A 24,626-nucleotide genomic window follows, 5' to 3' on the forward strand; every position below is an offset into this window, starting at 1 on the left:
AAAGGGAAATAGACAGCGCGCATGCGCGGATTGCGGTGAGGGAGGGGGAGCTGCCCCCCGGGCATGCGCACTGCGCGCCCCCGAATAAAAACTGCGCCACACGGCCCAGGGAACAATAGCGGGCGTCGGCCGCGCATGCGCGCCGCGCCCGGCCCCCTCCCCCTCCGCGCACGCGCCGCCGGCCTCAAGGTCGCGCGGCGGCTCGTGAAGGGCGGGCGGGCGGGGGGCGTGGCCGGGCGGTGCGCGCCGACGGGCGGGGCCGGGTATAAAAGGCGCCGCCCGCGCCGCCCCGCCGCCATTCTGGGGTCTGGTTAGAGGTGAGTACAGAGCTCCCGCTGCGGGGGGCGGCGGGGCGGCGGGGGCGGCGGGCAGCGGCGGGGGGGGGCTCCGCGCCCCCCCCCCCTCCCGGGCTGCGGAGGGCCCCGGGGCCACCCCCCCACTGTAGGGCCAGCGTTCTTTTCCCCCTCACCAAGCGGCGGCCCCCCCCCCTTCTAGCGCGTTCCCCCTTTTCTAGCCACGCGGGGGGGGGGTGGGGGGAGGCTTCCAGGCTTTTATTACCTCAGAACTGAGGAGAAAACCCTCTAAAAATCCCCCAAATCCCCTTTTCCGGCTTTCACAGCCTTCAAACGACGCTTCCCGTCGTTTATTTTTTTATTTTTCACCCCCCCCATTAATTTTAAAGCCACGCCGGGGATGCTGACTGCTAATCGTGTCGTGTTTTTTTTTTTTAATTATTATTTTTACTTTTAATTTCCATTTTTACTCACTGTCGTGTCCCCCCTTCCCCCTCGCTTGTTCTCCCCGCTCCAGGTTTGGCTGCTCTCGAGAGAGAAACAAAAAAAAACAAAACAAAACAAAAAATCTCAAAAAACCGCCGTCGCCTTTGCCACGAGAAAAGCCCGGGGACCAAAAAACCAAAGCGAACCCCCCCCTGCTGCCCCTGAAGACCCCAAAAATCAACCCAAAAAAAAAAAGCCTCGGACCGTCCTGGGGAAGCCGTCGCAAACTCTCCTTTGTGAAGGAAACTTCGCCACTTAAACATAATTCCCTCTCTTTCCCCCCAAAACAAACAAACCTCTCCTTCTCCCCTTTCCTTTACCCCCCTTTCCTCGATTTTTCTCTTTTTTTTTGGGAAAAAAGCAACTTTTTTTTGGTTTTTTTCCCCCCACCCCCAAGGTTTAGCTCGACAGAAATACGCAATTTACCTCCTTCCTCTCTCCCTCCTCCAAAAAGCAAAAAAAAAAAAAACATAAATACAAAAAAAAAAAACAAAAACCAAGGACCACCAGGAGAGAAAAAAAAAAAGTTGCTGTATTTTTTTTTCTTTTTTAAAGCCATGAGCAAAAACAAAGAATTTTTTTCGCTAATACACCACTAATGCCAAAATCCAAACCTTGAAGCGCTGTCGCCGAGAAAAAAAATTGGATAGTAAGTGTTGCCTTTTACAAAAAGCCCCAAAAAAGGGGCAAAAGCGCCCCAAAAAGAAGCCCTCCTTGGTGCCAAAGGAGGGGAGGAAGAGCCCCCGAGTGTGTGGTTCGAGGAGGGCGTTTTAGGCTTCGTTTCAGGTGGTTTACCCTTAAAATCGGGGGCGTTTTGGTTAAAAAAAAAAAAAAAACACCAAAAAAAGAGGAAAAAATAAGGTTTAGGGGGGAAAAAAAAAAGAAAGGAGCACGCCGGGCTCGTAGCGAGCTCCGGGCGCTTTCTGAAGGGTTCATGAGCTCCCACGCAAAAGCTGGCGGTGTTTTTGAGCCCAAAAACTCGCTTTTTTTTGTGTGGGAGACCCCAGTTTTTGGGCCGAAAAAGGGAGCAATCTGTACATAAAGATTGCGGCAGCTTTTTTAAGGGGCGAGGGGGCTGCGCCGAGGTAGGCAGCGCCGGGGCGGGAGCGAGCTCTCCGGGTTTTAATTTGAATTCGAAATGTTGGAATTTTGTTGATTTAATCTTTTTTTTTTTTTTTGTAAAATTCCATTTTTTTTTTAAATTTTTTTTTTTTTAGGATTTTTTTGCGCGTGGGGAAATGGCGTCGGGCGGACTGGGGCGGGGGGGGGGGGAGGAGGATAAAAAAAAAAAAAAAAAAAAGAAAAACCCCAAAATGGTGCTGGGAGATTGAGGGGCCGGGGGGGGTGGTGGTGGTGGGAATCGCGGTTGCAATCTAGCAATAAAGATTGCTAGGCAGGTTTTTAGGCCTGAAAAAGACCCGTTTTGGGTTTAAAAACGAGAAAAAAAACCCCAAAAAATGGGCAAAAAAGGTGGCTTTAAAAAAACGACGCTCCGCACGCGCTCGGCCCCAACATGGCGCGGCCGCGTGCCCGCTCTTTGTCCCCTCTTGCTTCTTTTATTATTTTTTTATTTCCCTTTCCCTTTTTATTTTTTATTTATTTCCTTGCAGGTTTCTCGCCCCCACCCCCCCCCCCCGGGCTCGGTTTCGCCCCCCCCCCCCCCCCCCCATCTTTTGGGACCCCCCCACCCTTGGATTTAACTTGCTTTTTTTGTGTTTTTTTTTTTTTTTTTTTTGGTGTAGGGCGGAAAAAAAAATAGGTTTATGGACCGGGGGGGGGGTGTGTGTGGGGGGGTCGTGCTGTCGCTCTTAAACCCATCTTTTTCTTTTTTTTTAATGTCTCCCCTTTCTCTTTGTTTTCTCGCCTAACCCCCCCCCCCCCCCCCCCCGACCCCAAAATCCTTCTTTTTCCGCTTAAAATGGCGCCGGGGGCCTCCCCGAGGCCCTGCCCGTGCTGCAGCTGCTCCAGCTAAAACCCCTCCCACTGCGGCCGCCCTCGCCCGGGGGGGCCCCCCCCTTCCCCCCCCCTTCCCCCCCCCTTCCCAAGCCCCCCCCCCAAATCCCCCAAGACCCCCCCCCAATTCCTCCCCCCCCCCCCCCCCCCTTTAACCACCCCCCCCAGCTTTTGTCTGCAGGACCCCGGCACCTTTTAGGATCCAGCCTTTGCCCCCCCCCCCCCCCCCTCCCCAAAGAAAAAAAACTATATTTTTTAACGTTTTTAACCATTTATTAATTTTTTTTCCCTATTTTCTCCCCCGCCAGCCGTCTCGCAACCCGGGATTTCTTGCGCCAGGAGGGAAATGCTACCACCGGGCCGTGCCCCCCCCACCCCCCAGACCCCCCAAAAATACCCTTTTTTGGGGCTGGGGGGGGGGCTCAGCCTCCCCCCAGCCTCGTTTTTGACCACTTTTGCCTTTTTTTTTTAACCAGCAAAAGGGAGGGGAACAGCCACAACCCGCCGGGTAAGCCAAAAACCAAACATTTCACAACCTTCATTCCTAAAATTTAATTTATTTCCCCCCCCTTTTTAATATTTTTTAGTGTATTTGTAATATATTTTATATGTTTTTTTGTATTTTTAGATGTTTTTTATATTTTTATATATTTTTGTATTTTAAATATATTTTTATACATTTCTATATATATATATTTATATGTATATATATATATTTTTATACATTTCTATATATATTTTTATATATTTTAATATATATTTCATATATTTGATATATTCTTAGGTGTTTTTTAACCATTTTTGATATCTTTTGATCTTTTTCTCTCTGCCATCGCCCCCTCCGCGCAGCAACGGCTCCCGTGGCAGACCCTCAGCGCCCGATTTTGGTTAAAAAGAGCCCAAATCCGAAAGATTTTGGTTAAAAAGAGCCCAAAATTGGATATTCCTTCCCTTTTTTTTATCTTTTTTTTTTAAATATTTCGCCCCAAAATACCAGCAGAGCCCCTCCCGGCGCAGTGGTAGCATTTCCCAAGGGGGGGTGGGAGCAAAATTGGGGGGGCAGCCCCCGTGCCCCCCCGCCCCCCCCCATCCAGCCCCATTTTTTGGGGTCCCCCCCCCCCTTTCTCTGTGGGGTGAGGCGGTTTTGCAGCCCGGCCTCCGGCTCGGGATCGGGCAAAACCGGGCTGGAAAAGGCAGAAACGGGGATTTTGGTGGTTCCTGTTGTTGGCGGGGGGGTCGCGGGGGGGTGTTTGTGTCCCCAGACTGAGCGTTTTGGGGGAAAAACGGGCAAAAAAGGCCTAAAAAATGGGGTGAGGTGGGGCCAGGCTGAGCCAAACCCCCCTGGCCAGGGCCTGGGGGGGGATTTGCCCCCACCCCCCCACCCCCCCAAGGGTGATTTGCCCCCCCCAGGGGTGATTTTCCCCCCTTTTGGGGGTTTTGGGTCATTTTTGGGGCCCCCAGTGGTGTTTTTGCCCCCCCCCCCCCCTTGGTGGTGGTGGGGCTGTGCTCGGTGTTGGCTTCTGTGCCTGCTCCTGAAAATGGGGAAAAGCCCTCAAAAGGGGGAAAAATCCCCCAAAACGGGGGAAAAAACCCTAAAAAGGGGGTGAAACCCCCCTAAAAATGGGGAAAACCCCCCAGAAGTGGGGGAAAACACTGTAAAAATGGGGTTAACCCCCCCAAATTTCTCATTTTAGGGCATTTTCCAGGTGGAAAATTCCCCCCCAAACAGGGCCACGGCCCCCAGGGACCCCAAACACGGGGGCGCGACCGCTGTCAGCCCCCCTAAACCCCAAAATTTTAGGTTAAAAAGCCCCGATTTGGGTTAAACTCGTCCCCACCCCCCTGTTTTTTCAGCGGGGGAGGAACATTTTTAGGGTTTTTTGTGCTGGATTTTAACTTCTCTTGTGTCTTTGCAGAGGGGGCCGTGGCCGGCGAGGGGCTCCGCCGCCTGTATCCTTTACCACCAGGCTTAACGAAGCGCGGCTCGTTAATTTGGCTCGTTAATTGGAGGGGCTTCGGGGTTTTACCCCCCAAAACCCCCAAAAGATTAAAAAAAGAACCCACTGAATTCTTCCTGGCCTTCTTTAGGGCCGTGTTTCCTCCTGGTTCCCCTTCGTTAGCCAACCCCGCACGTAACGAGGGCGGCAGTAAGCCGGAGAAGCTCTTAATTAGTGCTAATTAGGAGGCGGCTTGACGTCAGCCAGGCCGAAATCCCCTCGGATCAAGGGCAGGGCCAGGTCGTTAATGGGGTTTGAGCACCCCAAAAAGGGACAGAGGGGAAAAAAACCCCTTTGGAGCTGAGCTAGCTCGGCTTAATGAGTGCTAATTAGGAATAATTACAGCCTCGGCCGTTAATTACATGGCCAGGGTGACGCACGGCAGCCCCGGTGCTGCTTTAGGGGCGCTTTTTGGGGGGAGAAATGGGGGATTAGGGGACACCGGGAGTCCCCGTGGTGAAATATTACGGGATGGATCCGTTCGCCCCCGCTGCAACCTTCGGACCCGTCGTTTTGGGGTGAAAAGGGGGAATTTTGGGGCCGAAAAGGGGAATTTGGGGGCGAAAAGAGGGCCTCTTGGGGCCAAAAAGGGGGCTTTTGGCGCAAAAGGAGGCCTTCGGGGCCTAAAAGGGGGGTTTGGGGGGCAAAAAGGGGGGCTTTTGGGCCGAAAAGGGGGCTTTTGGGGCCAAAAGGGGGCTTTTGGGGTCTGAAGTCAAGACCTTAAGCCGCCCATGGGGTCAGGGCACCCCATTAGGGTTTTGTCCCCTGGGGACCAGCGGCCCTCTGAGCCCCAAACCAGCTTCTGGAAGCTTCTTGGGGGGGGGCTTAGGGGGGGGTTTTGGGGTCGCTTCTGGCTCCGATGGTGTCATTTTGGGGCGTCCCACGGACCCCACCGTGCATCGTGGCTGCGTTTTTGTAGGGAAAATGGCATTTGGGGGCAAAAAGCCTTGTTTTTCGTCCTCTAAGCGGATGTGTTTGAGTGGTTCTGTTGATGTTTTTATTTTTTTGGGGGGGGGGAGGTTTCGTCAGCGAAATGGGGAGGGGGCGGGCTTGTACCATCCTCATCCTCGCCCTAATCCCCCTTTTTTTTTTTTTTTTTTCTCTTTTTCAGGGCTTTTTGCCATGGGCTCCGGCCCCATCGACCCCAAGGAGCTCCTCAAGGGCTTGGACTGCTTCCTGGGCCGCGATGGCGAGGTCAAGAGCACCGAGGGCATCACCAAAATCTTCAAGTGAGTCCCGACCCCGTTCTGCCCCCTCCCCGTGCCCCCCCCGACCCCAAAAAGGGGGTCTCACGCCCCCTTTCCCCCCCCCCCACAGCCTGATGAAGGACTCGCAGAAGCTGGTGAGCCGCTGCATCTACCTGAACATCCTCCTGCAGACGCGGGCGCACGACATCCTCGCCAAGTAAGACCCCCGGAGACCTCCCCCACACCCCCCCCGAGCCAAAACTCCTCCCCTGGGGGCGGGGGGCTGTATTAATTAATCTTTACTTATTTCCCCCCCCCCCAGATTTATCCGGGTGGGGGGCTACAAGCTGCTCAACACCTGGCTCACCAGCTCCAAGGCTTCCAACAACGTCCCCTTCCTGCAGCAGATCCTCCTCACCCTGCAGCACCTGCCCCTCACCGTGGACCACCTCAAACAGGTGAGAGAAGCCCCCCCCCGGGATTTTTTGCCCCCCCCCGGGGTGCTTTGGGGCCCCCCCGGGGTGCTTTGGGTCCACCCCCAGTGGTTTTTATGTACCCACGGGGTGGTTTTTGGCCTCCCCGGGGTGGTTTTTGGGTCCCTTCCAGTGGTCTTTGTCCCCTCTGGGGTGGTTTGTGCCCCCCCCCGGATGGTTTTTGGCCCCCCCTGGGGTGCTTTGGGGCCCCCCAAGTGGTTTTTGCACCCCCTTGGGGTGGTTTTGGCCTTCCCCGGGCTGGTTTTTGGGTCGCCTCCAGTGGTCTTTGTCCCCCCCAGGGTGTTTTGGGTCCCCCCCAGTGGTTTTTGGCCCCCCCGGGGTGGTTTTTGACCCCCCCCCGGGGTGCTTTGGGGCCCCCCAGGTGGTTTTTGCACCCCCTTGGGGTGGTTTTGGCCTTCCCCGGGCTGGTTTTTGGGTCCCCTCCAGTGGTCTTTGTCCCCCCCCAGGGTGTTTTGACCCCCCCGGGGTGCTTTGGGGCCCCCCAAGTGGGTTTTGTGCCCCCTCAGGGTGGTTTTGGCCTCCCCAGGGTGGTTTTTGCCCCCCCCCCCCCGTGGTCTTTGTCCCCTCTGGGGTGGTTTGTGCGCCCCCCAGATGGTTTTTGCCCCCTCCGGGGTGCTTTGGATCCACCTCAGTGGATTTTGTGCCCCCTTGGGGTGGTTTTGGCCTCCCTCGGCTGGTTTTTGGGTCCCCCCCGGGGTGGTTTTGACCCCCCCGGGGTGGTCTTTGTGCTCCCCAGGGTGGTCCTGCTGTTCTTCGAGGTGGTTTTTGGCCCCCCCAAGGGTGGATTTGTGCCCCCAAGGTGCTTTGTGCCCCCCCCCCCGGGGTGGTTTTTGTCCTCCTGGGATGGTGTTTGTGCCCCCCAGGGTGGTTTTTGTCCCTCCCCCCCCCGGGGTGGTGAGGTGGTCTTTGTGTCCCCTGGGGTAGTTTTTGTCCCCCCAGGGGTACTTTGTGCCCCTGGGGTGGTCATTGTGTCCCCCCCCCAGTGGTCTTTCTGCCCCCCGGGGTAGTTTTTGCCCCCCCCCCCCCCCCGGGAGGTTTTTGTCCCCCCCGGAGTGGTTTGGGTTCCCCTGGGGAGATTTGTGACCCCCCCCAGGTGGTCGTTGTGCCCCCTGGGGTGGTTTTTGTCCCCCGAGGGAGGTTTTTGTCCCCCCCGGGGTGGTCTGTGCCCCCCTGGGGAGGTTTCTGTGCCCCCCCCGGGGAGTTTTTTTGTGTTCCCCCCCCCCCGGGTGCTCTGCCCCCCCTCACCCTCTCCCCCCTCTCCCAGAACAACACCGCCAAGCTGGTGAAGCAGCTCAGCAAATCGAGCGACGATGAAGGTGAGCGGCAGCGCCCCCTCCCCAAACCCCCCCCCCAAAACCCCCCCCGGACCCCCCCTAAACCCCTCTCCCCGTCCCCCCAGAGCTTCGCCGCCTCGCCTCCATCCTGGTCAGCGACTGGATGGGCGTCATCCGCTCCCAGAGCAGCGCCCAGCCCGCAGGTGAGCCCCGACCCCATTCCCTCTTTTCCCCCCCCCCCCCCCCCGTTCCCAAAACCCCCCGAGACTCATTTTCCCCTTTTTTTCCCCCAGAACGGGACAAAAAGAAGCGGAAAGAGGAAAGTAAAAGCAAAACGCCCGTCCAGGAGAAACCCCAGGAGGCCAAATCGGAGGCGAAAGCCGAGGAGGCGCCCGAGAAGAAGAGGGAGAAACCCAAATCCCTGCGCACCACCGCCCCCAGCCATGCCAAGTTCCGCTCCACCGGTAGGGTTCCGCCCCCCCCCCGCCCCGTTTGGGGCTGTGGGGTTTGGGGTTTTGGGGGGTTTTAGGGGAGTTTCGGAGGTTTTGGGGGTCATTGAGTGAGGGTTTTGGGGGGTTTAGGGGTAATGGGGTGGGGGTTTTGGGGTAATGGGATGGTGGTTTTAGGGGTTTTGGAGTAATGGGATGGGGGTTTTAAGGGTTTTGGGGTAATGAGATGGGGGGTTTAGGGGTTTTGGAATAATGGGATGGGGGTTTTGGGGGTGTAGGGGTAGTGGGATGGGGGTTTAGGGATAGTGGGATGGGGGTTTGGGGGGTTTAGGGGTAATGAGATGGGGGTTTAGGGGTCATGGGGTGGGGGTTTGGGGGGTTTAGGGGTCATGGGGTGGGGGTTTTGGGGGGTTTGGGGTCAGGGGATTGGGGGTTTTGGGGGTTTAGGGGTTAGGGGATGGAGGTTTTGGGGGTTTGGGGGGGTTTAGGGGTCATGGGATGGAGGTTTTGGGGGTTTAGGAGTCAGGGGATGCAGGGTTTGGGGGGGTTTAGGGGTCATGGGGTGCAGGTTTTAGGGGGTTTAGGGGTCATGGGGTGGGGGTTTTGGGGGTTTAGGAGTCAGGGGATGCAGGTTTTGGGGGTTTTAGGGGTTTTATGGGTAATGGGATGGGGGTTTGGGGGTTTAGGGGTCAGGGAACGTGGGTTTTAGGGGTTATGAGATGCAGGTTTTTGGGGTCAGGGGATGCAGATTTTAGGGGTTTTAGGGGTCGGGGGTGCAGGTTTTAGGGGTCGGGATGCAGGTTTTAGGGGTTTTCAGGGTCAGGGGATGGAGGTTTTGGCGGTTTTAGGGGTCGGGATGCAGGTTTTAGGGGTTGGGATGCAGGTTTTAGGCATTTTAGAGGCCATGGGAAGCTCCCGACCCCGCCGGGAGCCCCAGATCTTCCCCCACCCCGTTCCCCCCTAACGCTGGCTCCGCGCAGGGCTGGAGATGGAGACCCCTTCGCTCGCCCCCTCCAAGAAAGCCAACTCCTCCTCGGCGGCCGACAAATACAACCTGAAACCCATGCCCATCAAGAGGCAAAAGTGAGTCGGGGGCTTTCGGCAGGGGGGGGGGCTTTGGGGTGCGTTTTTGGGGCCGTTCCTCACCTCCACCCCTTTATCCCACAGCGCCTCGTCCCTTCCCGGCGACAACCCCCCCGCCGAGAAGAAATACAAACCCCTCAACACCACCCCCAACGCCACCAAGGAGATCAAAGTGAAAATCATCCCCCCGCAGCGTGAGTGGGGGGTGCAAAGGGGGCCGGGGACGGCGGGGCGGCCCCGATCCTTTTGGGATAACCCTTTTATTTCCCCCTTTTTTAGCCATGGAGGGGCTCGGTTTCCTCGACGCCCTCAACTCCGCTCCCATCCCCGGGATCAAAATCAAGAAGAAAAAGAAGGTGCTGTCCCCCACGGCGGCCAAAGTAAGGAGATTTCGGGCTGGCCGAGAGCTGAAAGAGGTCGCGGGGGTGATGTGAAACCCTAAATTCCCCTTTTTTCCCCCCGTTTTCAGCCCAGTCCTTTCGAGGGGAAGCCGGCAACCGAAAGCAGCTCTGCCAAACCTTCCTCCCCCGAGCCCGCCGCCGCCTCGGAGCCGATGGAGACGGAGCGGCCGGGCACGCCGGTGCCGGCGGTGGAGGTGCCGGAGCCTCTCGATCCAGGTGAGCGCGACCCCAAAAGCGGCTCCCGGGGCCGGTGCCGACCCCGCGGTGCTCAATCCCTGACCCCAAAAGGCTCGGCGGAACCGGGAGGCGAAGCCAAAGCGGCCGAGAGCCCGGCCGAGGGGGCGCAGCTGACGAAAAAAGGGCGGAAGAAGAAAACGGTGAGCTGGGCGGACGAGGGCAAGCTGCGGGAGTACTTCTACTTCGAGCTGGACGAGACCGAGCGAGGTGAGCCCCAAAAATTGCGGCCCCGCGGCCCTGACCCCGTTGCCTCCGTGCCCCTTTCCTCACTGCCCCCGCGTCCCTGATCCCGTGTCCCTAACCCCGTTGTCCCCGTGTCCCTTTTCCTGCTGTCCCCGCGCCCCTGACCCCGTTGCCCCCACATCCCTCACCCCATTGTCTCCATGTCCCTTTTCCTGCTGTCCCTGTGACCCTGACCCCATTGTCCCCGTGTCCCTTTTCTTTGCTGTCCCCGTGCCCCTGACCCCATTGGCCCCACGTCCCTTTTCCTGCTTTCCCCGTGTCCCTTTTCCTACTGTCCCTGCGTCCCTAACCCCATTGTCCCTGTGTGCCTTTCCTTGCTGTCCCTGTGCCCCTGACCCCGTGCCCCTGAGCCCATTGTCCCCACGTCCCTCACCCTGCTGTCCCCACACCCCTTTTCCTGCTGTCCCTGTGCCCCTGACCCCACTGCCCCCATGTCCCTCACCCCATTGTCCCCGTGTCCCTTTTCTTTGCTGTCCCCTTGCCCCGACCCCATTGGCCCCGTGCCCCTTTTCCTGCTGTCCCCGTGCCCCTTTTCCTGCTGTCCCCGTGCCCCTTTTCCTGCTGTCCCCGTGCCCCTTTTCCTGCTGTCCCCGTGCCCCTTTTCCTGCTGTCCCCGTGCCCCTTTTTCCTGCTGTCCCCGTGCCCCTTTTCCTGCTGTCCCCCGTGCCCCTTTTCCTGCTGTCCCCGTGCCCCTTTTCCTGCTGTCCCCGTGCCCCTTTTCTTTGCTGTCCCCGTGCCCCTTTTCCTGCTGTCCCCGTGCCCCTTTTCCTGCTGTCCCCGTGCCCCTTTTCCTGCTGTCCCCGTGCCCCTTTTCCTGCTGTCCCCGTGTCCCTTTTCCTGCTGTCCCCGTGCCCCTTTTCCTGCTGTCCCCGTGCCCCTTTCCTGCTGTCCCCGTGCCCCTTTTCCTGCTGTCCCCGTGCCCCTTTTCCTGCTGTCCCCGTGCCCCTTTTCCTGCTGTCCCCGGGCCCCTTTTCCTGCTGTCCCCGTGCCCCTTTTCCTGCTGTCCCCGTGCCCCTTTTCCTGCTGTCCCCGTGCCCCTTTTCCTGCTGTCCCCGTGCCCCTTTTCCTGCTGTCCCCGTGCCCCTTTCCTGCTGTCCCCGTGCCCCTTTTCCTGCTGTCCCCGTGCCCCTTTTCCTGCTGTCCCCGTGCCCCTTTTCCTGCTGTCCCCGTGCCCCTTTTCCTGCTGTCCCCGTGCCCCTTTTCCTGCTGTCCCCGTGCCCCTTTCCTCGCTGTCCCCGTGCCCCTGACCCTGTTGCCCCTGTGTCCCTTTCCTAACTGTCCCCACGTTCCTGACTCCGTTGCCCTCGTGTCCCTGACCCCATTATCCCCGTGTCCCTTTCCTTGCTGTTCCCGTGCCCCTGACCCCGCTGTCCCCACGTCCCTAACCCCGTTATCCCCGTGCCCCTTTCCTCGCTACCCCCGCGTCCCTGACCCCGCGTCCCTGACCCCGTTGCCCCCGCGGCCCTCACCCCGCTGTCCCCGCGGCCCTGACCCCGGTCCCGCCCCGCAGTCAACGTCAACAAGATCAAGGACTTCGGCGAGGCGGCCAAGCGGGAGATGCTGAAGGACCGCGAGGCCTTCGAGACGGCGCGCCGCCTCAGCCACGACGCCATGGAGGAGAAGGTGCCCTGGGTCTACCCCAAGCTCCTCGAGCTCCCCGCGCCCCTCGTCGTGCCGGGCAGCGGCAGCCGCGAGCGCTTCACCCAGGCCGAGCGGGAGAAGGGGATCCTGCAGGAGATCTTCCTCTCCAAGGATCGGTGAGCGGATCCCTCCCGAGCCCTCTCGCCTCCTTCCCGGAGGATCCCGGGGTCGTTTCGAGCCGGATTCGCCACCCCTGGAGGTGTTTGGGGCGGATCCGGAGGGATCCCGGAGGCTGGGGGTTGTGGAGTGGATCCCTGGATCCCTGATCCCTCGGGATCACCGGGGGTTCCTCAAATCCAGGGGGAGGATCCACTGGGGGAGGCCGGATCCACCCCCCAGGGCTGTTTGGGGTGGATCTGGAGGGATCCCGGAGGCTGGGGGTTGTGGAGTGGATCCCTGGATCCCTGATCCCTCGGGATCACCGGGGGTTCCTCAAATCCAGGGGGAGGATCCACTGGGGGAGGCCGGATCCACCCCCCAGGGCTGTTTGGGGTGGATCTGGAGGGATCCTGGAGGCTGGGGGCTGTGGAGTGGATCCCTGGATCCCCGATCCCTCGGGGTCACCGGGGGTTCCTCAAATCCACTGGGGAAGGATCCACTGGGGGAGGCCGGATCCACCCCCCAGGGCCGTTTGGGGTGGATCCAGAGGGATCCTGGGGGCTTGGTTGTGGTTGCGGAGTAGATCCCTGGATCCCTGATCCCTTGGGATCACTGGGGGAGGCCAGATCCACCCCCCAGGGCTGTTTGGAGTAGATCTGGAGGGATCCTGGAGGCTGGGGGCTGTGGAGTGGATCCCTGGATCCCCGATCCCTCGGGATCACCGGGGGGTTCCTCAAATCCCCTGGGGGAGGCCGGATCCACCCCCCAGGGCTGTTTGGGGTGGATCCGGAGGGATCCTGGGGGCTGGGCTGGGGTTGTGGAGTGGATCCCTGGATCCCCGATCCCTCGGGATCACTGGAGGGTTCCTCAAATCCACTGGGGAAGGATCCACTGGGGGGAGGCCAGATCCATCCCCCAGGGCTGTTTGGGTTGGATCTGGAGGGATCCTGGAGGCTGGGGGTTGTGGAGTGGATCCCTGGATCCCCAATCCCTCAGGATCACCGGGGGTTCCTCAAACCCAGCGGGAGGATCCACTGGGGGAGGCCGGATCCACCCCCCAGGGCTGTTTGGGGTGGATCCAGAGGGATCCTGGGGGCTGGGTGGGGGTCGCGGAGTGGATCCCTGGATCCCCGATCCCTCTGGATCACCGGGGGGTTCCTCAAATCCAGCGGGAGGATCCACTGGGGGAGGATCCACTGGTGGACACCAGAGCCCGCAGCAGCCCTAAGGAATCCAGAGCCTGGGGGAAGCTCTCCAGGGCCCAGATCCCTCAGGATCCCTTGGGATCCACTGGGCAGCAGGGCCCCTGAATGGCTGGGGCACCCCCGAGCCCTGCTGTGAGGGGTCCTGCGGGATCCTGTGGGTTCCTGCTGTGGGGTTTGGGGGGTGGTTGTGGGGCGCGGATCCTTGGGATCCCTGGGGATCTGCTGGGGGGGGCCCGGGCAGATCTCGGATCTCCTGAAAGGAGCTTGGATCCCGCAGGATCCCTGAGGGTGCGGAGTCAGCGGATCCCAGAGCTTGGGGGATCTGAAGGGGGTGGGGGGGGGGGCAAAGTGACGGGGCCTGAATCTTGTGGGGTCGCTGGGGATCCAGAGCTGGGATCCCTTGGGATCTGCGAGGATCTGGAGGCCGTGATCCCATGGGGGGGTGGATCCCGAACCAGATTCAGGGCCCCAAATCTCCCAGCGGGGACCTAGAACCACGGAGTGGGGCTTAGGGCAACCGGATCCCTGCGGATCCCGAGGGATCCTAGGTCTGGGGGGAGGCCGATTGCGGGACCTCGACTCTCCCGGGATCCTGGGGGATCCTTTAGGGGAATCCTTTGGGATCTCGGGCCGGCGGGCGGGGATCGGGATCACCCGGGGGGTGGTGGTGGTGGTGGTTGGGATCCCCTTTGGGGGGTGGTGAGGATCCGCTGGGGGCGGGATCCCCTTGGGGGCGGGGGGGCGGGATCCACTGAGGGGATCGACTCGGGGGATCTGACGACCCATTTCCCCCTCCCCCCCTCCCTTATAGAGTCCCGGACAGCCCCCACGAGCCCGACCTGGAGCCCTACGAGCCGCTGCCCCCCAAGCTGATCCCGCTGGACGAGGTAAGCCGCCGAGCTGCGCCGCTCCCCGCCGCGCCGCCACAGCAGGGCCCCCCCACCCCCAAAAAAAAAAAACAAAACCCAAACCCCCCCAAATCCCCTAAAAGCCCCCCCCAAATCCCCTAAAAGCCCCCCCAAATCCCCTAAAAGCCCCCCCAAATCCCCTAAAAGCCCCCCGAAATCCCCTAAAAGCCCCCCGAAATCCCCTAAGAGCCCCCCCGAAATCCCCTCAAAACCCCCCCAAATCCCCTAAAAACCCGCCCCCGCCCCCCCCCTCCCCGATCTCTGCCCTCCCCAGGACTGCTCCGCCGAGGAGGCCTCCTACCCCGACGGACCCGAGCCCGGCGCCTCCTCCTCGCCGGCCCCGGAGGCCCCCGGGGGCTCCAAGCTGCCCCCGGTGCTGGCCAACCTGATGGGGAGCGTGGGGGCGGGCAAGACCCCGCAGGGCCCGGCGCCCGCCGCCCCCATCAACATGCAGGAGATCCTCACCTCCATCATGGTAAACGGCGCGGGGCGGGGCGGGGCGGGGGGGGGGGGGGCGGGGGGGGGGGGGCTGGGGGCGCACACCTCACCCCCCCCCCACCCCCTCCCCCACCCCCACCCCCCAAAAAAAAAAAAAAAAAAAAAAAAAAACCCACCTAGAAAAAAGGGGGAGGGGGCGGGGAGGGGGGGGGACACCCCCCCAAAAAAAATAAAGAAAAAAAAAATCCGGCAAAAGATACCCTAGAGAAAAGGGGGAGGGGGCGGCGGCGGCGGCGTTGGAAGGGGGTGGGGGCGGCCCGGGGTGGGGGTTGGGGGGTGGGGGTGGTTTTAGGGGCGTTCCCCGTGATGATTTTTTGTGTGTGTGTCCCCCCCCCCCCCCCCCTTCTCGTTGATCCCGTAGGGCGGCCCTAATAACCACAAGACGGAGGAGCTGCTGAAGCAGCCGGATTATTCGGAGAAAATCAAACACCTGCTCGGGAACCTGCAGGGGCAGCCGCCGGGACCCTCCGGAGGTGAGCGTCCCCCCCCCCCCTTCTTTTGGGGTCCTTTATAGGGTCAGGGCCCTACCCCCCCCCACCCCCACCCAACGTTTCCCTCCAAATCGCCAGCCCAAAAAGGGGCTCGGGGTGGTTTTGGGGCCGGTTCTCGGCCATGGGGGGGGGGGGGGGGGGGGGTTTGGGGGAGCCGCCTCCGAGCGGCACCGTGGGGTTGGGGGGTCCCGTGGGGTTTGGGGACGCTTTTAGGGACCCTGTCGCAGAGATTGGGGGGTCCCCGAGGTTTGGGACCCCGTGTTCTTGTCCCTCGGGTGGTTTTGGGGTCCCCTCTGCTTGGGGACACGCTCCAGGTGATGTCCTGCACCTCGAGGTGACGTTTGGGGTCCCTGGGGGCGACGTTTGGGGTCCCCAGGGGTGACATTTGGGGTCCCCCGGCCTTGGGGACACCCTCCAGGTGCCATCCTGCACCTCGGGGTGACATTTGGGGTCCCCAGGGGTGACATTTGGGGTCCCCCAGCCTTGGGGACACCCTCCAGGTGCCATCCTGCACCTTGAGGTGACATTTGGGGTCCCCAGGGGTGACATTTGGGGTCCCAGGGGTGACATTTGGGATCCCCCGGCCTTGGGGACACCCTCCAGGTGCCATCCTGCACCTCGAGGTGACATTTGGGGTCCCTGGGGGCGACATTTGGGGTCCCTAGGGGTGACATTTGGGGTCCCCCGGCCTTGGGGACACCCTCCAGGTGCCATCCTGCACCTCGAGGTGACATTTGGGGTCCCTAGGGGTGACATTTGGGGTCCCCCGGCCTTGGGGACACCCTCCAGGTGCTATCCTGCACCTCGAGGTGACATTTGGGGTCCCCAGGGGTGACATTTGGGGTCCCAGGGGTGACATTTGGGGTTCCCCGGCCTTGGGGACACCCTCCAGGTGCCATCCTGCACCTCGAGGTGACATTTGGGGTCCCCAGGGGTGACATTTGGGGTCCCAGGGGTGACATTTGGGGTCCCCTGGCCTTGGGGACACCCTCCAGGTGCCATCCTGCACCTCGAGGTGACATTTGGGGTCCCTAGGGGTGACATTTGGAGTCCCCCGGCCTTGGGGACACCCTCCAGGTGCCATCCTGCACCTCGAGGTGACATTTGGGGTCCCCAGGGGTGACATTTGGGGTCCCCTGGCCCTGGGGACACCCTCCAGGTGCCATCCTGCACCTCGAGGTGACATTTGGGGTCCCCAGGGGTGACATTTGGGGTCCCCCGGCCTTGGGGACACCCTCCAGGTGCCATCCTGCACCTCGGGGTGACATTTGGGGTCCCCAGGGGTGACATTTGGGGTCCCCTGGCCCTGGGGACACCCTCCAGGTGCCATCCTGCACCTCGAGGTGACATTTGGGGTCCCTAGGGGTGACATTTGGAGTCCCCCGGCCTTGGGGACACCCTCCAGGTGCCATCCTGCACCTCGGGGTGACATTTGGGGTCCCCAGGGGTGACATTTGGGGTCCCCTGGCCTTGGGGACACCCTCCAGGTGCCATCCTGCACCTCGAGGTGACATTTGGGGTCCCCAGGGGTGACATTTGGGGTCCCCTGGCCCTGGGGACACCCTCCAGGTGCCATCCTGCACCTCGAGGTGACATTTGGGGTCCCCAGGGGTGACATTTGGGGTCCCCCGGCCTTGGGGACACCCTCCAGGTGCCATCCTGCACCTCGAGGTGACATTTGTGGTCCCAGGGGTGACATTTGGAGTCCCCAGGGGTGACATTTGGGGGTCCCCTCCCTTTTTGGGGACATGCCACCTTCCCCTTGCTTTGGGGACATCCCCGGGGGTGACACGGGGGGGCTGCGGGGGTTTGGGGACAAGTGACAAACCCCGTGGCACTTCGGGGGGGGCTCTGAGGCTGCTTTGGGGTGACGGGACGGGTTTTTGGGGTCCCCACAACTCGGGGACCCCCTCCAGCTCCTGTCCCCTGCGGTGACATCGGGGACACTGCCAAGGACCTGTCCCTGTGCCCGGGGGGGGGGGACGGACGCGGGGTCCCCCTGGCCTTTTGGGGACACCTTTTGGGGTCTTCGCCCCCTGCCTGGGGGTGACACGGCTGTCACCTTGGTTTGGGGACAGGGGTGGCACGGGGGGGATTTGGGGTGACGGGGGGGGGGCTTTGGGGTGATACGAGGGGGATGTAGGGTGACACAAGGGGGGGGGGGGGGGGGCATGGGGCACCCCAAAGCTTGGGGACCCCGGTGACAGGATGCCTGGGGGGTGACACCGAGGGGTTTTGGGGACAAGCTCAGGGCCCTGCTGGGGACCCCAAAACCCCTCTTTTGGGGTGACACTGGGTGGTTTTGGGGTCCCCTTTTACTGGGGACATGCTCCAGGCCCTGCTGGGCACCCCAAACCCCCTTTTTTGGGGTGGCACAGGGGGGTTTTGGGGTCCCCTTTTATAGGGGACAAACTCAGGACCCTGTTAGGGACCCCAAAACCCAACTTTTGGGGTGACACCAGGGGGTTTTGGGGTCCCCTTTTAAAGGGGACAAGCTCCAGGTGCAGTTAGGGACCCCAAAACCCCTCTTTTGGGGTGGTACCGTAGGGTTTTGGGGTCCCCTTTTATAGGGGACAAACTCAGGACCCTGTTAGGGACCCCAAACCCCCTTTTTTGGGGGGGTGGCACAGGGGGGTTTTGGGGTTCCCTTTTATATGGGACAAGCTCAGGGCCCTCTTAGGGAACCCAAAACCCTTTTTTTGGGGTGACACCGTGGGGCTTTGGGGTCTCCTTTTGTAGGGAACAATCTCCGGGTGCTGTTAGGGACCCCAAAACCCCACTTTTGGGGTAACACAGGGGGGTTTTGGGGTCCCCTTTTATAGGGGACAAACTCGGGACCCTGTTAGGGACCCCAAACCCCTTTTTTTGGGGTAACACTGGGGGGTTTTGGGGTCCCCTTTTATAGGGGACAACCTCCGGGTGCTGTTAGGGACCTCAAATCCGAACTTATGGGGTGACACCAGGGGGTTTTGGGGTCCCCTTTTATAGGGGACAAGCTCCGGGTGCTGTTAGGGACCCCAAAACCCTTTTTTTGGGGTAACACCAGGGGATTTTGGGGTCCCCTTTTAAAGGGGACAAGCTCCGAGTGCTGTTAGGGACCCCAAAACCCCTCTTTTGGGGTGGTACCGGGGGGTTTTGGGGTCCCCTTTTATAGGGGACAAGCTCTGGGTGCTGTTAGGGACCCCAAAACCCTTTTTTTGGGGTGGTACCGGGGGGTTTTGGGGTCCCCTTTTATAGGGGACAAGCTCTGGGTGCTGTTAGAGACCCCAAAACCCTTTTTTTGGGGTAACATCGGGGGGTTTTGGGGTCCCCTTTTATAGGGGACAAGCTCCGGGTGCTGTTAGAGACCCCAAAACCCTTTTTTTGGGGTGGTACCGGGGGGTTTTGGGGTCCCCTTTTATAGGGGACAACCTCCGGGTGCTGTTAGGGACCCCAAAACCCCTCTTTTGGGGTGGCACCGCCCCCTCCTCACTAATTTCCCCCCCCTCCCCGCAGTGCCCCACGGATTGCTGGGTCCCGGCCCCATGGCCAACGGCTTCGCGCCCGGCCCCAAAGCCATGCAGCACTTCCCGCCGGGGGGCCCGGGCCCCATGCCAGGTAAGGGGCGCTCCAGGAGGGGGCCTGACCCCAAATCCCCCTCCCCAATCCCAAAATCCCCCTTTAGGACCCCCAAAACCCCTCCCTGAACCCCTTTAGGACCCAAATTCCCCCTTTAGGACCCAAAATCCCGCTCCCCAATCCCAAAATCCCCCTTTAGGACCCCCAAATCCCCCTCCCCAGTCACAAAAACCCTCTTCAGGACCCTGAATACCCTCTTTAGGACCCCAAATCCCCCACTCCAATCACGAATCCCCCCTTTAGGACCCCCAAAACCCCTCCCTGAACCCCTTTAGGACCCCAAATACCCCCTTTAGGACCCCAAAACCTCCTTTAGGTCCTCCAAATACCCCTTTAGGACCCCAGATACGCCTTTTAGACCTCAAATCCCCATTTACGACCTCAAGTACCCCCTTTAGGACCCCAAACCCCCCTCCCCGATGCAAAATCTCCCCTTTAGGACCCCCAAAACCTCTGCTTTAGGACCCAAAACCCCTTTTAGGACCCAAATCCTCCTTTTAGACCTCAAATCCTTCTTTAGGACCCCAAATAACTCTCTTTAGGTCCCCAAATACCCCTTTTAGGACCCGAAAGCCTCCCTTTAGGACCCCAAATCCCCCTCCCCAATCCCGAATATCCCCTTTAAGACCTTGAATACCCCCCTTTGGGACTGCAGAACCCTCCCATTTAGGACCCCAAAACCCCCTTTAGGTCCCCAAATCTCTCCTCCCCGCCCCCAAATCCCTCTTTAGGACCTGAATACCCCCCTTCAGGTCCCTAAAGCATCCTTTAGGGCCCGAATACCTCCCCTTAGGACCCCAAATACACCCCTTAGGACCTGAATACCCCTCTTTAGGACCCCAAATATCCCCTTTAGGTTCCAAAATCCCCCTCCCCAATCCCGAATATCCCCTTTATGACCCTGAATAACCCTTTTAGGACTGCAGAACCCCCCTTGAGGACTCCAAATCCCCCCTTTAGGTCCCCAACCCCCCTTTTTAGGACCCCAAAACTCCCCTTTAGGACCCCAAACCCCCGCTCTAGGACCTGAATACCCCCTTCAGGTCCCCCACATCACCCCTTTAGGACCCGAATACTCCCTTTTAGGACCCCCAAATACCCTCTCTAGGACCCCAAAACCCCTTTTAGGATCCGAATACCTCCTTTTAGGACCTTTTAGGACCTCCAAACCCCCTTTAGGTCCCCAAATCTCCCCTTTAGGACCCAAATACCCTCTTTAGGATCCCAAAACCCCCTTTAGGACCCCCAGATCCCCCTTTAGGTCCCCAAATCCCCCATTTAGGACCCTCAAAGCCCCCTTTAGGATCCCGAATCCTTCTCCCCGATGCCAAATCCCCCTTTGGGACTTCCAAATCCCCCCTTTAGGACCCCAACGCCCCCTCCCCCATGCCAAATCCCCCTTTAGGACCCCAAACCCCTGCTGTAGGACCCCAAAACATCCCATTGGGACCCAGACACCCCCCATTTAGGACCCCCAATACCCCCCTTCAGGACCAGAATAACCCCCCTTGAGGACCCCAAATCCCCCCTTTGGGACCCAAAAGCCCCTTTAGGACCCCCAAACACCCTTTTTCGGACCCCAAATCCCCCCTCCCCGACCCTAAATCCCCCTTTAGGACCCCCAACGCCCCCCTTTAACACCCCAACCCCCCCCCACTGACCCCTTTTCCCCCCCCAAATCCCCGCTTTGGGACCCAAAAGCCCCTTTAGGCCCCCCAAACACCCTTTTTCGGACCCCAAATCCCCCCTCCCCGACCCTAAACCCCCCTTTAGGACTCCCAACGCCCCCCTTTAACACCCCAAACCCCCCCCCACTGACCCCTTTTCCCCCCCCAAATCCCCGCTTTGGGACCCAAAAGCCCCTTTAGGCCCCCCAAACACCCTTTTTCGGACCCCAAATCCCCCCTCCCCGACCCTAAACCCCCCTTTAGGACCCCCAACGCCCCCCTTTAACACCCCAAACCCCCCCCCACTGACCCCTTTCCCCCCCCCCCCCTTTTCTTTCAGGACCTCACGGCGGCGGGGGCCCCGGCCTGCCCCCGCTCCCGGGCGGCCCCCGCCTTTTGGGGCCGCCCCCCCCGCAGCAGCAGCAGCGCGGCGGCGACTTCTGGGACCCCCCTGACGGCGGCGGCGGCTTACGGGGCAGCCCCCACGGCGGTGGCGGCGGCGGCGGGGGGGGGCCCATGCGTGGCGGCGGCGGCGGTGGCCCCTTCCACCGGGCCCGTGGCCGCGGCGGCAACGAAGCCCCCTACCGGGCCCGCGGCGGCGGCGGGGGGCGCAATGGGGGCCCCCCCGGTGGCGGCGGCGGCGGCCGGGGCCCCTCCGGCGGCCACGGGGGCCACGGCGGCCACGGCGGCGAGCACGGCAGAGGCCACCCCGGCGAGCACCCGCGGGGCCACCCCGGCGAGCACCCCCGGGGCCACGGCGGAGGCCACGGAGGGAGGTAAATGCGGGGGGGGCGCCGGCGCCGCCCTCGCGGGGGGGCTGCGGCGGCGGCGGCGGCGGGGGGGGAGCCTGGCTTTGGGGCGGCCCCCCCCCTCCCCCGGGGCCCGGGGGGCCGCCGCCGGCGTGGGAGGGGCCGGTGGGGGCTCCCTCGCCGCCCCCGCCGCCGCCCCCCCCGCCCTTCCTGCCCCGCTGGCGGGGGGGCGGCCACGGGCCCGCCGGGGAACCCCCCCACCCGCTGCAGCCCCTCGAGCCCCCCGGGCCCTGGGGACGCGGCCCCGACTGGCGCCGGCCCCCCATGGGGCTGTAGGGCCCCCCCCAAGGGGTTTTAGGGCCCCCCCGGGGCTTTGAGGCCCCCCTAAGGGGTTTTAGGCCCCCCCCCAAAGGGGTTTCGGGGCCCCCCGAAGGGGCTCCAGGGCCCCCCCCCCGGGCCCCGGCGGCGGCTGCAGGGCGGGCAGGGAGCCGGAGGGGCAGCGGGGCAGGCTGGGAGTTGTAGTCCTGCGCCTGGAGGGCATGCTGGGAGGTGTAGTCCCGGCGCCGGTGGCTCTAGGGCAGGCAGCGAGGCATGCTGGGAGGTGTAGTCCATCTCGTGGCCTCCAGAAGAGGCGGCAGGGCATGCTGGGAGATGTAGTCCTGCACCTAGTGGCATCTAGGGCGGGCAGCGAGGCATGCTGGGAGTTGTAGTCCTGCCCCCATGGCTCTAGGAGAGGGAGTGAGGCGTGCTGGGAAGTGTAGTCCTCCCCGGTGGTCCTGGACCAGGCCGTGAAGCATGCTGGGAGGTGTAGTCCACCTAAAGGCCTCTAGAAGAGGCAGTGGGGCAGGCTGGGAGTTGTAGTCCTGACCCTGGTGGCTCTGGAAGGAGCGAGGCATGCTGGGAGTTGTAGTCTGGCACCTAGCGGCCTCCAGAACAGGCAGCAAGGCATGCTGGGAAGTGGAGTCCTGCCCCCAGAGGTTCCAGGGTGTGCTGGGAGTTGCAGTCCAGCACTGAGGCGGCTCCAGATCAGGCCGCAGGGCATGCTGGGAGCCGTAGTCCAGTATCAAGATGGCTCCAGAAGCAGCAGGGCATGCTGGGAGCCGTAGTCCAGCTTCAAGCTGGCTCCAGAAGAGGCAGCGGGGAATGCTGGGAGCTGTAGGCCAGCACGAGGAGGGCCGGGAAAGCCTTGTGGAGCTTGCCTAGGCCTCTAGCATGGCAGCAAGGCATGCTGGGAGTCGTAGTCCTGCCCCCAGCAGCTCTAGAAGAGGCAGCAGGGCATGCTGGGAGCTGTAGTCCCACACTCAGCAGCCCCAGGGCAGGCAGCAGGGCATGCTGGGAGTCCTGCGGTGCCTCCTGGTGGGCCTAGGGTTGGCCCTGAGGCCTGCTGGGAGCTGTAGTCGGCTCCAAGCCAGCAGCAGGGCATGCTGGGAGTTGTAGGCCAACACTTGGGAGGGCGGTGAGGCATGCTGGGAGTTGTAGGCCAGCAAAGGGAGCAGCAGGGGGGGCCGGCTCTGGCATGGCAGCAAGGCATGCTGGGAGCTGTAGTCCTGTCCTTAGGGGATCTAGGACAGGCAGCAGGGCGTGCTGGGAGTTGCAGTCCTACAGCCAGCTGCTCTAGAAGAGGCAGCAAGGCACGCTGGGAGTTGTAGTTTGGCTCGAGGGGGAGCAGCAAGGCATGCTGGGAGTTGTAGTTGCACTCCAAGAAGGGGCAGCGTGGCCTGCTTGAGCTTAACTTGGCTCTATCGTGGCAGTAGGGCATGCTGGGAGCTGAAGTCCCGCCCCCAGCTGGTCCAGAAGAGGCAGCAAGGCATGCTGGGAGTTGTAGTCCACGCCCAGTGGCTCCAGGGTGGGGGCAGGAGAGCATGCTGGGAGTTGTAGTTCTGCTCTCCTGTGGCTCTGGGAGGGCAGCAGGGCATGCTGGGAGTTGTAGTTCTGCTCTCCTGTGGCTCTGGGAGGGCAGCAGGGCATGCTGGGAGTTGTAGTTCTACCCCCAGCGGCTCTAGAGGAGGCAGTGGGGGATGCTGGGAGTTGTAGTTCTACCCCCAGCGGCTCTAGAGGAGGCAGTGGGGGATGCTGGGAGTTGTAGTTCTACCCCCAGCGGCTCTAGAGGAGGCAGTGGGGGATGCTGGGAGTTGTAGTTCTACCCCCAGCAGCTGTAGAGGAGGCAGTGGGGCAGGCTGGGAGTTGTAGTCCTGCACCCAGCACTTGAGGGAGAGGGCCGCAAGGCACGCTGGGAGCTCCAGCCGCCGCAAGGCATGCTGGGGATTGTAGTTCCACCGCCCGCAGCCCCCAGCGGGCCACGAGAAGGGGCCAGCCCCGCTGCCAGGCCACGGGGCAGGGAGCGGGGGCGCCGTGGGGCTGCCCCCCAAGCGGCCCCCGGCCCCCCAAGCGGCCCCCGGCGGAGGCAGCAGGAGTCAGGGCAGGACCAGGACCCACGGGGGGGGCGCCCCCCCGGCTCCAACCCGCCCCGCAGCCGCTTCCCCCCCCCCCCACACACACACTTTGAAGGCCTTTTTGGGGCAAAACCCGGGGAACTGAGGGGCGCCGTGGGGCCCCATTGCGCCGCCCCACGGCCCCCCCTTTCCCCCCCAACGCCAGCGCAGGGCCGAAAGCCGGAGCCCACCCCGTGTGTCCCTCCCCCCCTCCCCCTTCCTCCTCCTCCTCCTCCTCCTCCTCCTCCTCCTCCTCCTCCTCCTCCTCCTCCTCCTTGTCCTCGTCCTCCCCCAGGGCCGCCGCCGCCGCCGTGGGGCCGCCGTGGGGCCGGGGGGCGCCGGCGCCTGACGCGCCCCCCCCCCGTTTTCTCTCACGCAGACATGTCGAGCCGCGCCGTGTGTCGCCACTTCATGCTGAAGGGCAGCTGCAGGTACGAGAACAACTGTGCCTTCTACCACCCCGGCGTCAACGGGCCGCCGCTGCCGTAGCGCCCGCCGCCGCCCTTCCTCCCGCGCCGCCCTCGCTCCTCCTCCTCCTCCTCCTCCTCCTCCTCCTCCTCCTCTTCCTCCTCCTCCTCTCGGACTCGCGCTGCAGCCGCCACTTTTATGGCTTCTGTGAGGCCTCCATGACGCCCCGGCACCGAATCGTGTCCCCCCCCCCCCCCCCTAATTTCACCCCAAAATCAGGGCGCAAATAACCCCTGCGGGGCGTAAATACCCCCCCTGCGGGGTGTAAATACCCCCCCTCCAGGGCGTAAGTACCCCAGCAGGGAATAAATACCCCCCTGTGGGGCATAAGTACTTCCTCCAGGGCGTTAATACCCCCCTGCAGGGCATAAATACCCCCCCAGGGCATAAATACCCCCTGTAGGGTGTTAATACCCCCCTGCAGTGCTTAACTACCCCCCTCCAGGGCATAAATACCCCCTCCAGGGCATAAATACCCCCCCCCAGCAGGGCGTAAATACCTCTGCAGGGTGCAAAGAACCCCCTACAGGGCATTAATAGCCCCCTCCAGGGCAGAAATGCCCCCCTGTAGGGCTTAAATACCCCCCCAGGGCATAAATAATCCCCCCCAGGGCATAACTGCCCCCTGCAGGGTGTATCTACCCCCCCGTGGGGCGTAACTGCCCCCCCGTGGACTGCACATGCCCCCCTGCAGGGAATAAATACCCCTGGCAGGGGGTAATTGCTCCCCCCCCCCCCCAGGCTCTCAGGCGC

General features: G+C 61.8%; 1 protein-coding gene and 1 long non-coding RNA gene across 2 annotated transcripts; one reads left to right on the top strand and one right to left on the bottom strand.

Annotated features, from left to right (window-relative positions):
- The first annotated feature begins 810 nt into the window (after window positions 1–810).
- On the top strand, window positions 811–21,004 carry PPP1R10 (protein phosphatase 1 regulatory subunit 10). The gene is made up of 19 exons (XM_040543132.1): window positions 811–1,428; window positions 3,041–3,240; window positions 5,841–5,958; window positions 6,047–6,133; window positions 6,239–6,374; window positions 7,675–7,726; window positions 7,810–7,887; window positions 7,978–8,148; window positions 9,114–9,216; window positions 9,301–9,410; window positions 9,496–9,596; window positions 9,686–9,833; window positions 9,906–10,061; window positions 11,608–11,854; window positions 13,854–13,929; window positions 14,225–14,425; window positions 14,810–14,921; window positions 18,435–18,536; window positions 20,565–21,004. The coding sequence occupies exons 3-19, from the start codon at window positions 5,852–5,854 to the stop codon at window positions 21,002–21,004; spliced, it is 2,427 nt and encodes an 808-aa protein (XP_040399066.1). The 5' UTR covers window positions 811–1,428; window positions 3,041–3,240; window positions 5,841–5,851.
- Window positions 10,069–11,597, bottom strand: LOC121062844. The gene is made up of 3 exons (XR_005815709.1): window positions 11,544–11,597; window positions 11,346–11,437; window positions 10,069–10,294 (listed from the first exon to the last, which is right to left on the bottom strand). It is a non-coding gene; the product is annotated as an uncharacterized LOC121062844 (long non-coding RNA).
- Window positions 21,005–24,626: the final 3,622 nt, after the last annotated feature.

Source organism: Cygnus olor (assembly GCF_009769625.2).
Source record: "Cygnus olor isolate bCygOlo1 chromosome 33 unlocalized genomic scaffold, bCygOlo1.pri.v2 SUPER_33A, whole genome shotgun sequence".
NCBI classification, from domain to species: Eukaryota; Metazoa; Chordata; class Aves; order Anseriformes; family Anatidae; genus Cygnus; species Cygnus olor.

Bases quoted from the DNA above. Each gene is read 5' to 3' on its own strand.
- PPP1R10 (XM_040543132.1), top strand. From the start codon at position 5,852: ATGGGCTCCGGCCCCATCGACCCCAAGGAGCTCCTCAAGGGCTTGGAC. The intron at 7,727-7,809 runs GTGAGCGGCAGC...CCGTCCCCCCAG, and splicing joins CAAATCGAGCGACGATGAAG to AGCTTCGCCGCCTCGCCTCC. The intron at 14,922-18,434 runs GTGAGCGTCCCC...CCCTCCCCGCAG, and splicing joins GCCGCCGGGACCCTCCGGAG to TGCCCCACGGATTGCTGGGT.